This window comes from Alexandromys fortis, unplaced genomic scaffold (assembly GCF_014885135.2).
Source record: "Alexandromys fortis isolate MF-2015 unplaced genomic scaffold, M_Fortis_MF-2015_v1.1 scaffold_360, whole genome shotgun sequence".
Lineage (NCBI taxonomy): Eukaryota > Metazoa > Chordata > Mammalia > Rodentia > Cricetidae > Alexandromys > Alexandromys fortis.
The window spans coordinates 295871-316296 of record NW_026068238.1 but is presented as its reverse complement, the minus strand read 5'-3'; the positions used below and the strand labels follow the sequence as shown (position 1 = coordinate 316296).

The 20426-nt window shown below is 38.2% G+C and overlaps 1 protein-coding gene across 1 annotated transcript; it reads left to right on the top strand.

Annotated features, from left to right (window-relative positions):
- The first annotated feature begins 8133 nt into the window (after positions 1-8133).
- On the top strand, positions 8134-9087 carry LOC126493944 (olfactory receptor 52E2). Its single transcript, XM_050131083.1, has one exon. The coding sequence runs from the start codon at positions 8134-8136 to the stop codon at positions 9085-9087; it is 954 nt and encodes a 317-aa protein (XP_049987040.1).
- Positions 9088-20426: the final 11339 nt, after the last annotated feature.

Here is a 20426-nt window from a genome sequence, read left to right as displayed (position 1 = left end):
GTTGAAAAACAGAAGGAGAGAGAAGACGAGCAAGGAAGTCAGGACTGTGAGGAGTTGGTCCACCAACTGAGGCAGTGTACCTGTTCTAATGGGAGCTCACCAAATCCAGCTGGACCAAGTCTGAATGAGCATGTGGTCAAACTGGACTCTCTGATTGTGGCAACAATGGGGGCTGACTGAGAAGCCATTGATAAAGGCACTGGGACTTATTTTTATGGCATGTTCTGACTTTTTGGGACCCTAGTCTATATGGATGCACAGCTCCCTAGGCCTGGATATAGGGGGGAGTGCCTTAGACTTCCCACAGAGCAGGGTTCCTTGCCCTGTCTCAAGCAGTGTGGGAGAAGAAGGAGGGGTGTGTAGGAGTGGGAGGAGACTGGGAGGAGGGAAGGAAGTGTAAATAACTGAATGGAAAAATAAAAAAAATAAAGAAGCAACTATTGAGGAAACTAGCACTAATTTGCGCAATGATGACTCTGTGGCTGCAGGGCTTGGGGAAAGAGATCTAGAAGATCTACATCTCCAGAGTTCTTCTTTGTACTCACATTCACCTGACTAAAAGGTTGATTTAAAAGAGTTCTGTCTATAGAAATGATTTAACATTTAGAAAAAGACACAAAGACTGAACCTACATTCTGTTGCTCATTACCGTGATTCTGTTTGTTTAGAAGAAAGAGTTGGGGAGGAGGTGGGGCAGGAGGGGGTTATTTTCTTTGCTGACTATAAGATTACTCATGAAATAAAATTTTGAAAGGCTTTCATAGGATAATTTCTTGAGATGTATGTTTCACTTACAATCAATTATTTTAAAAAGTTTAAGGTTAATGGCTATCCTGTTGTTTAGGATGTAACAAAGGAAAGGACTAAGAGGACTTAAATATGGAATAGCTGCTGCACTTCTCAGACGTCAACAGGTGTTGTAGGGAACCCGCTTCTTTGGTTCCTGGCTGCCCAGACTCCCGAAATAACCACACCCTAACTATATTATTTATTTAAATCACTGCTTAACCCATTAGCTCTAGCTTCTTATTGGCTAACTCTTACATATAACTTAGCCCATCTCCATTAATTTGTCCATTACCCGGAGGTCATGGCCTACCAGCAAAGTTTCAGCACGTCTGTCTCCAGCGGCAGCTCCATGACTCCACTTCCTTTTTTCCAGCATTCAGTTTAGTTTTCCCTGCCTAGCTACGTTCTGACCTGCTATAGGTCAAAGCAGTTCTTTATTGTCCGATGGTATTCACAGCATACAGAGGAGAATCCCACATCAAAGAGGGACTAGCAAATGTGATCCTCTTCACTATTTTATCTTTTATGGACATTCTAAGACAACTGATAATACTCATAAGCCAACTGGCGTTCTTGCATATGCATCTACATCTACAAAGAAATTAGTTTCTATCACTGGGGGCTACCGCATTGCAGTATGATTAGCATTATCTTCTGCTTGAGGGGAAGTAGCAAGTAGATGTATTGTGTTTCACTGGGTTCAAGTGGTGAAGGGCAGTTTCTGAAGAGTTGACATCAGTACTATTGTTATTCTCTTCCTATGGAATATGGGTTTGCATCAGAGCTATTTATCCAACCTATAAAAAATTTGAAGGAGATATAACAATGAGAAATAGAAAGCAAGAAGCAAATAAAACCTTGGTTGTGTAATGCATTGACATAATTCAGGTCAGTGAAGAAATGCAGGATACAGAAAGGACATCAAAGGTATCAAATGACATAGAACTTTTACAAGAGATTGTGTAAGTCTGTATTAAAAAAAAATGAAAGTGGCTGCTACTCAAATATGTACAGAATTATGCCAATCAATTCTTGTAGATAGTTCCTTTACCCATTTGCCAATATCAGAAGGTATTTCCTCATTGTCTGCTATGTTCAGCAAGTCTGGTTTTATTTCATGCTTTTTCAGACCGAGTCCAGCTGGCCTTGGTGAGTTCCGGATAGAACATCCCCATTGTCTCAGTGTGTGGGTGCACCCCTCGCGGTCCTGAGTTCCTTACTCGTGCTCTCTCTCCTTCTGCTCCTGATTTGGACCTTGTGTTTTCAGTCCTGTGCTCCAATGTGGGTCTCTGTCTCTGTCTCCTTTCATCGCCTGATGAAGGTTAATATCCAGGAAGATGACTATATGTTTTCCTTTGGGTTCACCTTCTTATTTAGCTTCTCTAGGATCACGAATTATAGGCTCAATGTCCTTTATTTATGGCTAGAAACCAATTATGTAAAAAAAAAAAAAAAAAGAAGGTGTTTCCTCCCTCCCATGGTCATTTCACCTTCTGCTCTCTTCCTTAATTTCAGATAGCCACTGAAAAGGACCCATGTTTTCACAGGAACGTCAGCACCCAGAGAAGTTGTAGATCTCCATATCCTTAGGTGCTTTTCTCTTCACTCACAATCTCTAGAGTGAGACCATTGGGAAACCCTGGGAGATAACAAAGCTCTGCAGTCAGAGTTAAATCATTCCAGTGTAATTAAATCTTTGCACCCATAGGCAATCCACATCCTTGGTCTTGCATCTGATTTTCAAATTTAGGAATACTTGTTTACATGCAACAGTACTAACAAAATGTAGAAAAATAAGACAAATTAGGTACATAGATGGCTGTATAATAATGAAGATACTGTTTGTAAAGCTAATAATTCTGAGTAACATTTTTAGGGGAAGGAACACTAGGAAATTACATGTAAGTAGAAATTTGAAAGATGGAAGAAGGCAAGCTATGTAGGATTTGTGAAGCCAGGAGAAGCATTCCAGTAAGAACAGAAGTATGAAAGGATTACAGGGTGCTGGCTGTGGTCCAGTAGAGCATAGTTGGCTAGAATCAAAGTTTTTGAAGTGACATAATTTGGAAAACTCACCTTTCCACAGTCATATGTATCATTAGATTTTCTGTCATCTCCATGAGGACTGAAGGATGCCCACAAGCAGTGTCTGAATTAGGTTTCTATTGCTACAATAAAACACCATTATTACCAAAGCAACTTGGGGAAGAAATGACCTATTTCAGCTTTCCAGCTTACAGTTCATTGTGAAAAGTCAGGGCAGAAACCTCGAGGAAGGAACTGCAGCAGAAACAATGGAGGAATGCTGTTTACTGGCTTGTTCCTCGTGGCTCCTTCATTGTGTTTTCTTATACAATCCAGGTGTGACACCACCCATAATGAAGTGGGTCCTCCAACATTAGCCACCAAACAGGTAGAAATGCCCCCACAGACTTTCCTACAGACCATAGGCCAATCACTGGATTAATTTTCTCCACTGATGTTGCCACTTCTCAGATGATCCTGGCTTGTGTCAATTTAAAATAAAGGTCAGTTCATGTAGGATCTAATCATCATTTTAGACCACGGGAGGATGGTCAATCTGGCTGTAACTTAATAATGGTCTTAAAAAGTATCACTAACTTCTAATCATATAATCAGAAATTCAAAACACCTAACTGCAGAATCAAAGTAAAAATCTAAAGAAATATATATTGTAGATGGTAGCAAAGAGGAATGGTAAAAAGAGGGAAATAATTGAAAACCTAATAAAATATTTACAAAACAGCAATGAAAAGTATAAAAGTATAAAGCATGTTATATTTGAAATGTATAGGGCATGTAGTATACGCCAAAGTAAAAATAGTGAACGGAAGGCAATGACACAGAGGTGTGGGTTCAACACTCACGTTAACACAAAGCTTGCCTTCCTTTTTGTCACTTATTTTGATAATAGAAAAACCAATCACCTTTGCAGAACATCAATAGCTACTGTTTAAACATCGAATCATCACATATGAGTGGATTCAGATGCCTTTTCTTTGCTTCTTTTATCAAGTTTAAGTCATTCATTAGATTCTGAGGACTCTCATAGGCCAAAACGAACAGAGAAACTATTTATTCCATTCTAGTAGTTAATCAGCTTGAGCGAAGGGGAGTGACTGTACATAATGATGATTTTGTTCATGTCATCTAGCACTTGTTTATCTTAAATTAGCTCCATCAAATGGCAAGTGAGTCTGGCCTGCAAGTATTAGCAGGCATGTCTTCAGTGCTTTCTTCCATCTAGTGTTACTATGAAACTTCTAGTTCCACTATTATTATCATTGTCAGAGCAACACAATCTGACTGGTTGAGAAACTTTATAATTGCCCCCTAAGTGATTTCTCTTCTCTGTAGTGCGGCATTTGCTTCCGTCTACCTACTGTGGCATGCCACACATGCCCTATGCAGGCGAACTCTAACATGCTTCTGTCATTTTATATTTTCTGTTATGTTTTCAGTTATTTTTCTATTATTAATTTCCCTTTTGCTATATACTACAATATATATTTCTGACTATTTTCTTTAATTTTGCAATTATATGTTTCAGTTTCTGATATTTACTCATTAGTGATATTTTTCTTTATTTTTGAGACTATAATTTAATTATAACATTCATTCTTTCCCTTTCTTTCTTCCCAGCATCCCATATACACTTTCACACTCACCTTCAAATTCATGGCTTCTTTTTTCACTAGTTGTTATTTTATACATTAATGCATATAAGCATATATTCCTTAATATGATCTGTTGAGTATGATTAATGCTACCTACATGTTTGTTGGGAGGGGTGACTGTTTGGTACCAGACAATCAATAGATGTATTCTTCCCCAAGGGAGGCTACCTCTGGACAGAGAAAAGCCCTTAGAGTCTCAACACTACATAAAGAACTATAGAAACTAAAAAAGGCCGAGAACTAGGTAATTTTTTGATCTTTTATTTGACATTTTACATGCACATATTTAAAAATTATATTGTATATGAATAATGATGAAAACCATATTATGATTGTCTTTCCACGAAATCTCCTGTTCTTTTGTTCTAAATCTACAGGGACCACACGAGCATGCTGTGTTGCCCACCCGTCTACCTTCTCCATGCTGAGATTTGGCCTGGCTTGAGTTTGCACAAGTTTTGTGTTTGCTGTCACAACTACTCTGAACTCATATGTACAGTTACCTGCTGCTGTTTACTTATAGTTATCTACTGCTTCTGATTCCTTTACTCCTTCCACACCCTCTTACACATTAACCCCTCAGTAGCACAGATATTCCATAGGGCTGACCACAGTCTTATCCTCTAACGTTGGCCAACTTTTGTTGTGTCTGTGTTTATAAAACATCACCTAAAAACAGAAGCTTCTCTGTTGAAAGTTTGGAGATCTAATGATAAATTGGTAGGAATTGGTTTAACATTATGACCACTAAGCAAAATAATAATAATAGTTGTTCCTTAGGGTCTGTGATTTATCTAGCCTTGGGTTTCTTGTTCAATAATGGTTCTAGATAAGAGTTTCATTTTATGGAGCATGACTTAAATCCAATAAGAAAGTGGCTAGTTACTCCCATAATGTTTGTGCCACTATTGCAACAGGAGGCATATCTTGACAGGTCAGCTATTATTCTAGCAAATGGTTCATATCTATATAAGAGTGATGATTACTTTTCTTTTTAGAACCCATAGCATATTCCAGCACTATGAAAACTATAAAGCAGGGATTAACTTCCAGGTCAATACTAGTTTGATATCTCCATGTTCTATGGCTCAAGTATTTGGTATCTTCAGCAATAGGATCTTACAGTCAAGTTTTGGAGGGTAAGTAAGTGCATTGCCAATATCCTATAATCTTTTGGCATCAATGGGCCCTCAGTGGCCAAAAATTGAAAAAAAATAAATAAATCACTCCTGGCATTGGGCCAGTTCTTGTTAACCTCGGGTGTCCACTGGCCAGACACCTATTGTCAAACATCAGACCACTGTTCTCCTGTTATAGGGTAACACAATTTTAACTTTTTTATTCTGAGTATATATATGTTATTGCTTTGATATACAGCAAGCTCAGAAAAAAATTCACAGATTCATAAGAGGTGCTTATGCAAAACCCTCCTTTTTCTAGTTTGGTTTTCTCACAAGCTATAGTGTTCTTCACTGATCATGAAAGAATAAGAGCTGAAATCCATGGGGATTTCTGCTTGTTAAGATACTGGCTCTAGGGAAATGGTAATGAAAGGTAATTCCTGAAATAATGCAAAGCCCTGATAAAAGCAGGCCAGAATGACACTCAACAAGGGCAAGACTCCATTCTGGGGCTCAGCCTGGTAAGTCTCCCATTTTTTAACTTAAGGAAATATAGGGAATGAGAAAACATAGAAGAGAGGATAAAAGACATAGTGTCTATTGAAGTCAGAGGCAGAAGATGAAGCTTCAGGAAGGATTAGGAGCATGGCTAGTTAAGGTCATATAACACTACAAGAAGATGCAGTTCCTTTAGAAAAGTTATTCTGCTAAACGTCTAATGAGCAATAGCATATCTTTGGAATATGCTTCAAACTGCTTTGGAAAAATGCTATTCTAAAAATAGTAATAGATTTGAAGTTTAAGGTTTATTTGTCTAATTATCTTGATTTTCTATATCAAGGAACAGTTGTAGATATTTAAATTATTTGTGGAAGGTAACAACATTTGCTCTTCACTTCCTTCAAATATAGGGTGAATTAGTCAGAAAGTCAAGTTTTATGACAGTTAATCTGGTGCAGACTTCATATCTGCAGCATTGGAAATCATCATACTATACCATCATCATGATGGTTTGAACTGTTAGTATGTAGTAGACTAGACAGGTAAAAAATAAAAATAACCTAGGAAGGTGGATAGATAGGTAAATAGGGTACATATGTGGATAGACAGACAGATAGATGATAGATATGTACATACATACATACATACATACATACATACATACATACATACAAACGGAGGTGCTGTGGATTGAATTTGGAGCAATAGCATGCTGAGAAAATCTTTCTACCAATGGTATACCTAGCTCTTTGATAGAAATATTTACATTTAAATCTATGGAAATAGAGAAAAGACTATGCTTACAGTTTTAAGTAACGACTAAATGCATTTTTGTCTTAATATTTTTTATATTATAATACAATTACAATATTCCTACATTATCTTTATGTTTTGATTTTTGTTTGTGGGGGTTTTGTTTCTTGGTTTTCTTTAGTTTAGTTTCTTGTCTTCCATATATATATATATATATATGAGAGAGAGATAGAGAAGTGGGGAGAAAAAACAAAAGTAATGAGGGAAGGGATGTGGAATGAATGAATCTTGGAGGAGTTGGAAGAGATAATCAAAACATTCTGTATAAAAATTAATAAAGAAGAATGTTCAATATATTATATGTAGCTGTGTAGGTAACATTTATTAGATAATTATAGTAGTACCTTGTATTTTCTCATTTTTAAACACTTCTCTGCATACACAATCGTGCATTGACCTAGTCCTCCAAAATCAGTGTCTGCTTCACTTATGAACTGAAGATGCTATGTATTACATTTAGCAGAATATTAAGATATTCAGAAGGATCATTTTTATACTGATTTTGGAGGATTATATATTGATTCCACATGTTTAAGGATGTTAATCAATTTGTGTAACTCAGGTAAACATTCAAATTTATAATGTATCAATAGATTAAAACTTCTACTACATCATTTATATCGTGATTTAATAGTGTCTGGAATTGATTCATAGCATCATCTGGAAGTTAGTTTTAGTAATCTCCGAAATGTTTCTTAACATAGTCAGCTGAGAGTATTGACTAGCTATTACAATACTGTCATTTGATCAATTGGATTAGTTTCCTGTAATATATCTATGGAATAGCAGAACCCTAAGTTCATCAACATCCAAGCATGCTTTCTTATTAAAGATGACCAAAATAAGAAAGTTCTCAAAAAAAGGCAATATTAGTGTAAAATAATTCTTGGATTTGTTATAAGGATAGTGATTTCAAAGAGAAGGGTGACTTACAATAAATTACCATCTATACATGAATAATATTTTATTTTTATTTACTTTGTTTTTAGTGTGTACCTTCCTCCAAGACTTGTGCTGGACTTGTTAATATTCTAAAAGACTTAATATACAATGCATTTCAAGTGGATATGATGGTTTCCAGAAGACCATGATCAGGGTTTGTGGTATCTCTTAAAATTGCTCTAAGTCTCCAGTTTCAAAAATTGATCCAGAGAGCTGCCATTTGGATGAGCACACAGTTCTGAATACTGATTCATGCATTCTTCTATAGGATGCTCTTTCCCAATGACACCCAGTTTCACCCTTCCTCCTTCCTGTTGCTGGGGATCCCAGGACTAGAGTCTCTTCACGTCTGGATTGGCTTTCCCTTCTGTGCTGTGTACATTATTGCTCTCCTAGGAAACTTCACCATCTTATTTGTGATCAAAACTGAGAGCAGCCTCCATCAACCCATGTTCTACTTTCTGGCCATGTTGGCTAGCATTGACTTGGGCCTTTCGACTGCTACCATCCCTAAGATGCTTGGGATCTTCTGGATTAATCTCCGAGAGATCATCTTTGAAGATTGCCTTTTACAAATGTTTTTCATCCACAAATTCACACTTATGGAGTCAACAGTCCTCTTAGCGATGGCCTATGACCGCTATGTGGCCATCTGTAACCCACTTCGATACAGCACCATCCTCACCAACAAGGTTGTTTCTATTATTGGCCTTGCAGTGCTAGTGAGGGCTATTATCTTTGTTGTTCCATTTATATTTCTAATTTTGAGACTGCCCTTCTGTGGGCATCACATCATTCCCCACACCTACTGTGAACACATGGGTCTTGCTCGTCTGTCTTGTGCCAGTGTCAAGGCCAATATCATTTATGGTTTATGCGCCATATGTAATCTACTGTTTGACATAGTAGCTATTGCCCTTTCTTACATACAAATACTACATGTTGTGTTTCATTTTCCTTCTCGGGAAGCTCGGATCAAGTCCCTCAGCACTTGTGGTTCTCACGTCTGCGTCATCCTTGCCTTCTACACACCAGCTCTCTTTTCTTTCATGACACACCGTTTTGGTCGAAATGTGCCTCGCTATATACATATACTTCTCGCCAACCTTTATGTTGTAGTTCCGCCAATGCTCAATCCGGTCATATATGGAGTGAGAACCAAGCAGATCTATGACCGTGTGAAGAAAATGTTACTGCAAGTGCAAGGAAAGGAAAAGCAATAGCATATAATTGTATGAGACTCCACAGGCCACCATCACAGCTCACTCAGAAATATGTCTTTCAGTAAAACCCATGTCATAACATGAAGCTACACCGACATTCTGTTTTAAGTATTTAATGTGGCTTTACTGCCACTTCACAAAAGACATAGCTGACTTTTTCCTCTACTGACTCAATTTTCTTCTTATTACATTTTAGTAAAGTACTTTTTTTTCCTCTTTCATCAGAGACCTGGTGGTTCTGTATAATCCATCATTGTTACAATGTATCCATTATTGTTACAAAAACTGATGCTTCCAATAGTTTCTTTTAATGTTACTGTGCTAATTTTCTGAGCACTGGTTTCATAAGTGCAGGAATTTTAGTATGAAATGATGACTGCAAAACTTACTCACACTTTTGAAAATTTACATAGTTTTAAATTAACCAGCACACTCAGCTTAGAAAGTGCCATCTTTTCTTTTAATCCCAAGATTATGTACTCCAAGATTATGTTTCTTTTGATAAAATTTAATATATACTTTTTTTCTGTTTTTGCCTAAAATAATTTAATTTCATGTTCATTTTAATAATATTTTGATGATATAAAATTCTAAATATAGTTTTATTTTTCTTTCAACATTTTGGAAAAAAATATTTTGTTCTATTTTTTCTCCACATATTTGTTTGTATATTAACTTGTCTTAGTATTGCTATTTTAAAGATGGCATATCTTGGTTACATTTGTATTTCTCATTGGAAAATTGAGTTTTTGTTATAGAGGCATTTCACTTCTTTGTTGATTTCTACATGAATCCAAATTTGTTATTCTTGTGTCTTTGTGTTTGACTTACTTTGCTAAGTAGTATGTCTCCTAGCTTCACTTATTTCCCTATATCAATGGTATTTAATTCTTCTTATTATTAAAATACAGCTGACAAAATGTATGTGTTATACAATGTGTTGATATAATAATAAATTGTGAAAGATTAACTGAATCCAATAAATTTGCAATTTACTTTTTTATTATTTTCTTTGTGAAAACATATAAGCATAAATTTGGTAATTTCCAAGTTTATAATACATTCTTGTTAACCATATTAACTAAGTTGTACAGTAGGTATCCAGAATTTAGTCATCAGATATAAACAAAGTATTTTACTTTGCAGGCATTGGGATGTAGTTTTATTAGTGCAGTATTTGTCTAGGACATAGAAACTCTTGAATTTATCCAACAATTGCATAAAACTGACCATGATAATATATGGTTATAATTCCACAATTAAGGAGTTTGAGGCAAGATTATTTGAAAGCTCAGGATAATCTATACCTGTTGAATTAGGAGCGGCAGGGCTGCGTCCCCGGCACCCGGCCGCCCGCATGGCTAGCTTATACCCAGAAATAATTACACGGAAACTGTATTCTTTCAAACACTGCCTGGCCCGGCTAGGTCCAGTTTCTTATTGGCTAGCTCTTACATATTGTTCTAACCCATTTCTAATATTCTGTGTAGCCCATGAGCTGGCTTACCAGAGAGGATCTTAACCTGCATCTGTCTGGAGTGGGAGCATCATGGCGACTCCTCCTCTAACCTTCTTTCTCCCAGAATTCTCTTCTGTATACTCCGCCTACCTAATTTTCTATCCAATAAAATGGGCCAAGGCAGTTTCTTTATTAGTAAGAAATCATTCCCACATCATTTCCCCTTTTTCCGTTTAAACAAAAAAGAAAGGCTTTAACTTTAGCATAGTAAAATTACATATAACAAAACAGTTATCAAGTAAGAATTACAGTTACAATATTTATATCTATTTTATCTCTTATCATAACTAAGGAAAACTATAACTATTTATTCTTCAACTCCATCAAAGACTCCAGAAGGATATAATATTATCTAAGTAAACAAGAAATAAGAAAACTCTAGAAATGACAGAGACATCTCGCTGCCTGGACAGTCACCCAAAGTTCCTCTGTACCGTTGGGGCATCCATCTTCGGCCTACAGGCCCATGGTATCCAGATACATTTCCATGAAGCAGGAAATTTTAAAGACAGTTCAGTCACTTTCTGCTGTGTTCTGTAGAATGTCTTGTAGACTCTTTCATGAATCAGGAACCCCGAAAGACCATCTCACCTTTAGGCAAGTTCAGCAGTCCTCTCTCTGAGGGTTCTCTGTGTCCAGTTTATGCAACAGTCCAGGCAAGAGCAGTTTCTTGCCCAAATGACTATCCAACTCCATAAGGATCCTCTTCGATGCCCATCTTCCTCTTGAAGTAGCTGGTGCTGCCAGGAGCAGACGTGTCTCCTTGTCATGAAAAGTCCTAAGTTATTAAAATATTTTAAATGCCATATTCTGCAGTCTTTGAAAGATATGAAGAATGCCTATCTAATTGAAATATATCTCTATATATCTAGAAAATCTAACTAACATGACTACAAGCTTAACTATTAGCAATGATTATCCATTAACAACCTATATTTCCTAATTATACATTACATTTTAAGTGAACTACATAATCACAATACCTTAATCAAGTTCAAAAATACATATACATATAACAAAATTGACCTTAAAATCCATACCAATGCAAATTATTCATATCTATATCATATCCCCCTTTAAATGTAAAAGAACATTTATAAACAATATTTGGGAACATGGGCGTAGTTTTTTCTCTCCAAACTGCTTCCTGCTGAATGGGGGCACTGTTAATCAGATCATTTAGGGTGTAACCTGTGTGTCAGGTTCATCTCGGTTGGCAGTTGAGTGAAGTAATTTTTTGAGGGTGTTCACAGCAACCTTTCAGGAGGGCGTGGTCTATCATACCATACCGGGATAGATGCAATCCATAGGGTCACATCCTCTGTGGAAACAAAAGAAGACCCTCTCCAAAGCATCATATCCTTAGATCCAAATTTTGAAGTCAAGATACCTTTAGAACATATGTGCAGGTTCAGCTTAGCAGCCCATATAATAAAATGTCTCTTTGTACTTAGCTCCTTCACAGTCAAAAATTTTAAAGAAAACACAATGTACATAATCCAGACTCTCTGTGAATTTTTCATTTTTACGTGGCTTATTTTTCTTTATTTCTCTTAATCTATAACTATCTGTACTTCTGTACTCTGTCTCTTTAAAGACTTTACCCTTTTTCTTTTTAAGACATTAACTTTATTCTTTATATTCTCTTTTTTTCCCCAAGCCTACGTACATTCATCCAACGGTGTCTGAATCTGTTTTACTGTGAATCTGTATTTTTTTTTTTATTATCCAGGAGCATTTCTTAAAATGTTAAGCATTTCTTAAAAACTTAAGTTGCACCATGTATAGGTAATACGGTACTGCCTGTGTCCTGCCCAGTCTAAACCTTAACTGCACGGTTTTAAGGTAATTACGGTAGTTCCTGCCTGAGATCAGCACAGTTCAGCAAGGAGCAGCCGCTCCTGCCTCAGAGTCATTTGGTGCTTTTGAGCTGAGCACAGTTACAGGCAAACAGCAGTTTACATTGGAGCCGCAATCAGCAATTTAATTTTGAGACTGAGTGTGCAGCACAGAAACTCTTTTTATCCAAGTTACAGCCAAATCTGACACGCAGAGCACTGCGCAGTCTGAAAACGCGTCTCTGTATGGCAGCAGGAATCCGCCATGCTCTTCCGCCTGCCTAAGCCTGATTCCGCCATCTGCCCAGGTGTAGGCAGGGAACGCTGAGCCATCGGCAGGTCTCAGAGCAATCTCCTCCGATCCCAAGTGGGAACAGAAACATCCAGTCCCATAAAAGCCTTGAAATGCTTTAAAGCCAGAGTTCACGCTGGCAGCATAGCCCCAGGAAGCCGCGCTTTAAAATGACGCAGCTTTTTTTCTCTGCTGCTGTTGCTGAATCAGGAATCTCTCTACAGCACGCCACCAACAAAACAGCAAAAATCTGTGTTAAACTCTCTCTCCCTTATTTTTAAGCCTTCTCAGGTTTTTAAGTGGATTTAGCCCATCACGTCTGGGCGCCATCTGTTGAAATAGGAGCGGCAGGGCTGCGTCCCCGGCACCCGGCCGCCCGCATGGCTAGTTTATACCCAGAAATAATTACACGGAAACTGTATTCTTTCAAACACTGCCTGGCCCGGCTAGGTCCAGTTTCTTATTGGCTAGCTCTTACATATTGTTCTAACCCATTTCTAATATTCTGTGTAGCCCATGAGCTGGCTTACCAGAGAGGATCTTAACCTGCGTCTGTCTGGAGCGGGAGCATCATGGCGACTCCTCCTAAGCTTCTTTCTCCCAGAATTCTCTTCTGTCTACTCCGCCTACCTAATTTTCTGTCCTATGAGGGCCGAGGCAGTTTCTTTATTATTAACCAATGAAATCAACAGATAAGATACAAGACCCACCTCCATCATATACCTATACAGTAAGTTCAGTGCCAGTGTGGGCTACATAATACCTTATCTAAAAAGTAATAAGAAATATCTCAACCATAATTTTCTAATCTCTCTATTCCCAACACCATAGGTCTGGTAACCACTATTCTATATTTTACATCTGTGAGCTCAAGATTTTTTTTTATATTTTAAACATAAGTTAGAAGATACAATCTTTGTCTAAGAGTGACCATTGCTTTATGTTTGGAAATTATTAACGAACTGTTTCAAAAGTGACAGTAATAGTTTAAATTTCGGCACTACAACATGTAGAGGAACTAAACTTCTATAATGGCTCCAGAAGAAAAGTCTTAGGCTTGGGTATAGAATGTTCTCTATCAAAAGTAGATTGAAAAAACAAAAGTAGATAAATAATGGTCAATGACCAGTTTATGTCACATAGATAGAAAGGCTATAAACATCAGATTACAAAAGCTCACTTATGCTCGCACAGTGGGACTACTTGCACTATCAGCCACTGAAAAGTCCCAGTTGTCAAGGTAGAAATAGCTTTCCTTGAAAGTATGGCCTGCATTTGGTGGTTGTTGCACTGAGGTTCACATATTTTGCAGATAACTCAATTTCAAATTATAGATTTGGCAATAGTTGTTTTGAACCTAGGACTTTTAGCTTTACAGAATACCAACTCCATAGAACTATATATTGGGATTAAATTATTTTCATGAATTTTTCCCCAACAGTTAGAATGATTCAGAATGAACAAAAGGAGAAAAAATGAGCACAAATAATGTGACAAATCAAAGTTATGCATAAAATGAACCTAAAGAATTAGGGAAGAAGTAAGGAGGGAAGAAGAAAGAGGGTATGGGAAAGAGAAAATGGAAGAAGAAAAGAAGAAAGGATGGAAAGGAGGGAGGGAAGGAAGGAGAGAGGAAGGGAAAGGGAAAAGGAAGGAAGGGAGAGAAGGAAGAATAAATTAAAATTTCCAGGGCCATTTCCCCTGGTCAACTCACAGAAGATACTAATGTAATATTATTCTCTTGCCAGAAACTATGCTCTGAGCTTTCTTGTTGAATACTGTAGGGTTAGGCCCGCTCCTAAGGGGGCGGACTCGCCTCTGGCGAATATTTACTGATAAATTGCAGGCGCACAAGCCTGCGCTTCCCTTCCTGTTTCCTGTGCTCCGCGGGAACCTTGGTTTCCTGAGTCTGGTTTTTCCATTAAAGTTGTGCAAATATTTATTACAATTTGTCTTCATTAATCTAAGCCGCCACATTTTTGAGTCCAACGTTGGGGCAAATTTGCCCCCGCCCTGGCACCCGGTCACGGTCGCTGTAATGCCACCAGGCCCGGCCCGGGCAGCGCCAAGGCCACTGCAGGTCCGCAGTGCCCATTGCGATTCCCGAGCTGCCCGCAGGCCCCGCACCGGCGGCGCTTTGTTCTGCTCACCCGCCCACCCGCTCGCCTCCACGCCAGAGCAGTTAGCTCCTCCCTCTCTGCCTTGGCATTTGGAGTGGAACATGGAAACTAAAATATCTGTGGTTTTACAACACAAACCGCCACAGCAGAAGGGGTCACTTTGAATCAGACCAAATCTGCCCACTCTAACTCCTCAGGCAGAACAATAAATTTTGGTTTTGAGTTGTTTCAGACCGGCTCTCCACGTGGACTCGAGTGGACTCTTTCGTCATCTCTGGCAGGAACCAGTCATTGCAGATAATTTTTTTTCCTTTTATAAATAAAATGTCTGAGAATATTACTATTCAGGACTTTAACAGTCTTTTTGAGTGTGCCATGTGGGAGATCTTACAAGAGGTGTCTAGTATCCCACATCTATGGATCTTTCTGGGATTAGTAGTTTTCATTGGTATTAGGTGGTTTGACAACAAAAGTATGATAGAGTCTTTAAGAGACGAATCCAGGATTCTTAAGGCAGAAGTTGAACGTCCAAAAACTATTGGAGATGAATCCAGGATTCTTAAGGCAGAGGTTGAACATCTACTAACTATTAGGCATGACAATGATCTTCTCAAGAATCAGTTTGAAGTTCTACAGGAAGAGAACAGAACTTTGTTTAACAAGACTCTGGTGACTGAGAAAAATTTAGAAAAGGTTCAGGTGGATGTTAAGGAGAAATTCATTACTATGGAAGAGGGAACAGCTGATCTGGATCGTAAACTCCAGTCGCTTTCTGTAGGAACTGAAACATTAGTGGTTGATATTAAGGAGAAATTCATTACTATGGAAGAAGGAACAACTGATTTGGATCATAAATTTCATCAGTCACTTTCTGAAGGGACTGAAATATTAACTGAGAAAATCAAAACTGTTGAATGTGACAATCGAATTTTGTCTAAAGCTTATGACAGAATGGCGGAAAGATTGTCAATACAAGAAGGCACGGTTTATGCCATAAAAATTATGCCCAAAGATGAGAACTTATCTCTAATGGACAAACTTCATGCTTTAGAATCCTCAATGAAGGCTTTGGAACATCATTCTGGACAGGAGATACAGACATTGCAGAAGGCAATGGTGAATAGAATTGAAAAGATTGAGGAATTTCTAAATTCTGATGAAGAAGAACAAACGGTAGAAAGGCAAATTTTAACTATATCTGTGGGTAAATCCCTCCAGGACAATTTCCACAAAGCTCTACCTACAGCTCTACCTGCCTTTCCAGTAATAACAACAGAGAAGGTGATTGGTTCCAGAAACCCTAGGGTCATTAAGGAAGATACATGGGAGCATGTCCGTATGAATGATCTCAAAGAAATTAAACAGGCTGTCATGACTTTCGGGATGCATTCCTCTTTTGTTAAAGAGATGCTAAAGTCTTGGGCATCCACAAGCAGAGCTACGCCATTGGACTGGCTCCAGCTGAGCTCTGCAGTCCTTGAGAGTGGGCCGCACTTAAAATGGAAATGCTTGTTCAGGCAAGAGGCTAGACTTTTAGAACAGCAAGAAAAGGCGAAGGGAAGTGACATCTCCCTAGATAAAATTCTAGGTGAAGGACGCTTTTCTGACCCTCAGGAACAAGCTAATTTGGACGAAAACACACTCTCCATATGCACTACAGCAGCCTTAAGGGCTTGGGACAGGGTACAAGACCCAGGACAGAGAATGGAATCATTTGTCACAATTAAACAAGGTCTGAGAGAACCTTTTAGTGATTTTTTACAAAGACTTACTAAGGCTGTGCAAATAGGGATACCTGACCCTGACGCAAGACGTATAATGATTGAGTCTTTGGCTTATGAAAATGCAAATGTGGAATGCAAAAAGATTTTGGGGCCTTTAAGGTTCAGATCAGCACCCTTGGAAGAATGGGTCTTGCATACACTGGATGTTGATACATTTGATTATGGCACTGAAGCATGGGTAGAAGAAGCAATTTCCAATGGTAAAAGGAGACACCAGAATACCAAATGTTTTAATTGTGGCAAAATGGGTCATATGAAAAGGAATTGTAAACAACGGATCTTCAGAAATAATAATAATGCATCTTCTAGAAATAACAGAAATAGGAGGACTCAGCCTTCAGGTTTATGTAGAAGATGTGGAAAAGGTAGACATTGGACGAATGAATGCAGGTCTACAAGAGATAGACAAGGCAACCTGATACAGACGGGAAACGTGAGAGGGGGGGCCTCACAGGCCCCCATGGCAAACATGGTTCAGTCATTTCCAGTTTCTGCAGAGAACGTGCCTCGTCAGGACAATTAGGAAACCTCATGCCTACTGTTACAAACGATAATGAGCAGAAAGATGAGTTACGTGTGTTTTGGCAAACTTCTATAAATGATCAAAGACCTAAGCTGAGAGTGTGTGTAAATGGCATTTTTATTACTGGCCTGCTGGACACAGGTGCTGATGTAAGTATCATTACCCCAGAATCTTGGCATCCGTATTGGCCTCTTCAGAATGTAAATGTTCAGCTCCTGGGAATTGGAACCCTATCTCGAGTAAGACAGAGCACAAGATGGGTTGAATGTATAGGGCCTGAGGGACAAATAGGAAAATTAAGGCCATATGTAGCCAATATTGCAATGAATTTATGGGGTCGTGACCTATTACAACAATGGAATACCCAAATTAACATTCCTGCTACTTCTAGAGCCTATATTTCTGAGAATAATATTAAAAGATATTACAAACGGAGAAAACCGGCCATTCGGGCCATACAAGAACAAGTAATTGAAGCCCCTTCAGAGATACCAACAGCCTTGCCTCTAAAATGGTTGACTGAGAAACCAATATGGACAAAGCAATGGCCTCTAGCTGAGGAAAAGTTACAGGCTTTAGAACAGCTGGTACAAGAGCAATTAGATGCTGGACATATAGAAGAATCTACCAGCCCTTGGAATTCTCCTGTATTTGTGGTTAAGAAAAAATCAGGTAAATGGAGAATGGTGACAGATCTCAGAGCTATCAACAAGGTTATTCAACCTATGGGTCCTCTGCAATCTGGAATCCCTTTGCCCTCTTTATTACCAAAAGGATGGCCTCTTATAGTTATTGATTTAAAGGATTGTTTTTTCACCATACCTTTACAAAAAGAAGATAGAGAAAAATTTGCCTTCACGGTGCCTACTTACAACAATTCTCAACCTTCCAAGAGGTACCACTGGGCCGTCCTCCCCCAGGGTATGTTAAATAGCCCCTCCTTGTGCCAATATTTTGTGAACCAACCATTGCAAATAATACGCAAGAAATTTCCCAAATCTATAATATACCACTACATGGACGACATCTTGTTATCCGATTCAAACATGGATACCTTGAACAGACTGTTTGAAGAAATAAAGATACTTTTACCTAAATGGGGATTGCAAATTGCTCCTGAGAAGATACAGAAGGGAGATTCTGTTAATTATTTAGGTTATAAAATAGGTTTGCAAAAAATTAAGACACAAAAGGCACAAATTAGGAGAGATCGCTTACGGACTCTTAATGACTTTCAAAGACTGTTAGGAGACATTTCCAGTCTACGACCAGCTGTTGGGATAACACCTGATCTAATAATTCATTTGAACAAAACCTTGGAAGGTGATAAAGACTTAAACAGTCCCAGAGAATTAACAGCTGAAGCAGAAAAGGAACTGACAATAATTGAGGAAAAATTACAACAGGCACATGTGGACAGGGTGAATCCAGAGCTCGATTGTATTCTCGTCATATTACCATCCAAAATTTCTCCTACAGGAATTTTAATGCAGAGAGATGATATTATCTTGGAATGGATCTTTTTACCACATAAACCAAGTAAAAAACTGAAAACTTATGTGGAAAAAGTCGCCGAGTTAATTATAAAAGGAAAGCTGAGACTTCGTCAATTAGCAGGCATAGACCCAGCAGAAATTATAGTGCCTTTCACTGCTGATGAACTAAAGAAATTATGGGAAGATAATGAACCATGGCAAAGAGCTTGTGCTAGTTTTTTGGGAGATATTAATAACAATTATCCAAAAAGCAAGAGGCTTAACTTCATAAAGAGAACTTCATGGATCCTTCCTCGAATCGTCCGTGATGCTCCAATAACTGGAGCCCGTACATTCTATACTGATGCCAATAAAACAGGGAAGGCAGGTTACAAATCGGAAGACTTGGGTAAGGTGGAACAAAGTCCTTATGATTCTGTCCAGAAGGCAGAATTATATGCCATTCTTATGGTGCTAAGGGATTTTAGAGAACCTATTAATATAGTTACTGATTCGCAATACGCAGAAAGAGTTATTTTACATATTGAAACTGCTGAATTTATACCTGATGATACAGAACTAACCTCATTGTTTATCCAGGTTCAAGATTTGATCAGGAACAGGCTCTGCCCTATGTACATAACACACATCCGATCCCATACGGGTCTGCCAGGTCCTCTAGCACAAGGTAATGCAGACATTGATCAGTTATTGATTGGTAGTGTGCTACAAGCCTCTGAATTTCATAAAAAACATCATGTTAATAGCAAGGGTTTGAAGAAAGAGTTTTCTATTACATGGCAACAGGCTAAGGAGATTGTAAAGAAATGCCCTACTTGCTCTTTCTATAACCAAACGCCACTGCCAGCAGGGGCTAATCCAAAGGGCACCCATAGGAATGAAATCTGGCAGATGGATGTGTTCCACTTTGCAGAATTTGGCAAATTGAAGTATGTTCACCACACCATTGACACTTATTCAGGCTTTCAGTGGGCAACTGCTTTAAGTTCAGAAAAAGCTGATTCAGTAATCACTCATTTATTAGAAGTCATGGCTATCATGGGTATACCTACACAAATAAAGACGGACAATGGTCCTGCTTATGCCTCTAGGAAAATGAAACGGTTTTTTGACTATTACAATATCAAGCATGTTACAGGTATACCATACAATCCTACAGGTCAAGCAGTCATAGAAAGATCAAATCGAACTATAAAAGATATGTTGAATAAACAGAAAGGGGTGGAAAACACCCCCAGAAATAGGTTACATAATGCTTTGTTAACCTTGAATTTTCTTAACGCTAATGAGAAGGGGACAACGGCTGCAGAAAGACATTGGATAATGGAAAAGTCTACTGAACTAAATCAACCAGTTTATTTCAAGGATGTGCTGACCTCACAATGGAAACCAGGAGATGTGCTGCGTTGGGGAAGGGGTTTTGCTCTTATCTCCACAGGTGAGGAACAATTGTGGATACCGACAAAACTAATAAAGGTTCGGTATGAAGAAGAAAAGCCATTTGGAAAAGATAAATAACAATTCTTTCACAAGGTTGGCGAGCATACTGATGGTAAGGAATACAGATAGGTTGGGGGCAGGGTTCTTTTCTTATCTCCACAGGAAAATATTGATCTTCAAAGACTTTAAGGGACCCTGAATATTTAATTACTGATGGATGGATAATAGTTACGACCTACTAAGGATCAACTAACATTATATACATACCGTAAGTATTGATTTTTTATATATTTATGTATATATGTTTTTTGTTTTTTGTTTTTGCTT

Excerpts from the sequence above, each read along its gene's own strand:
- LOC126493944 (XM_050131083.1), top strand. The coding sequence starts at position 8,134 with ATGCTCTTTCCCAATGACACCCAGTTTCACCCTTCCTCCTTCCTGTTG.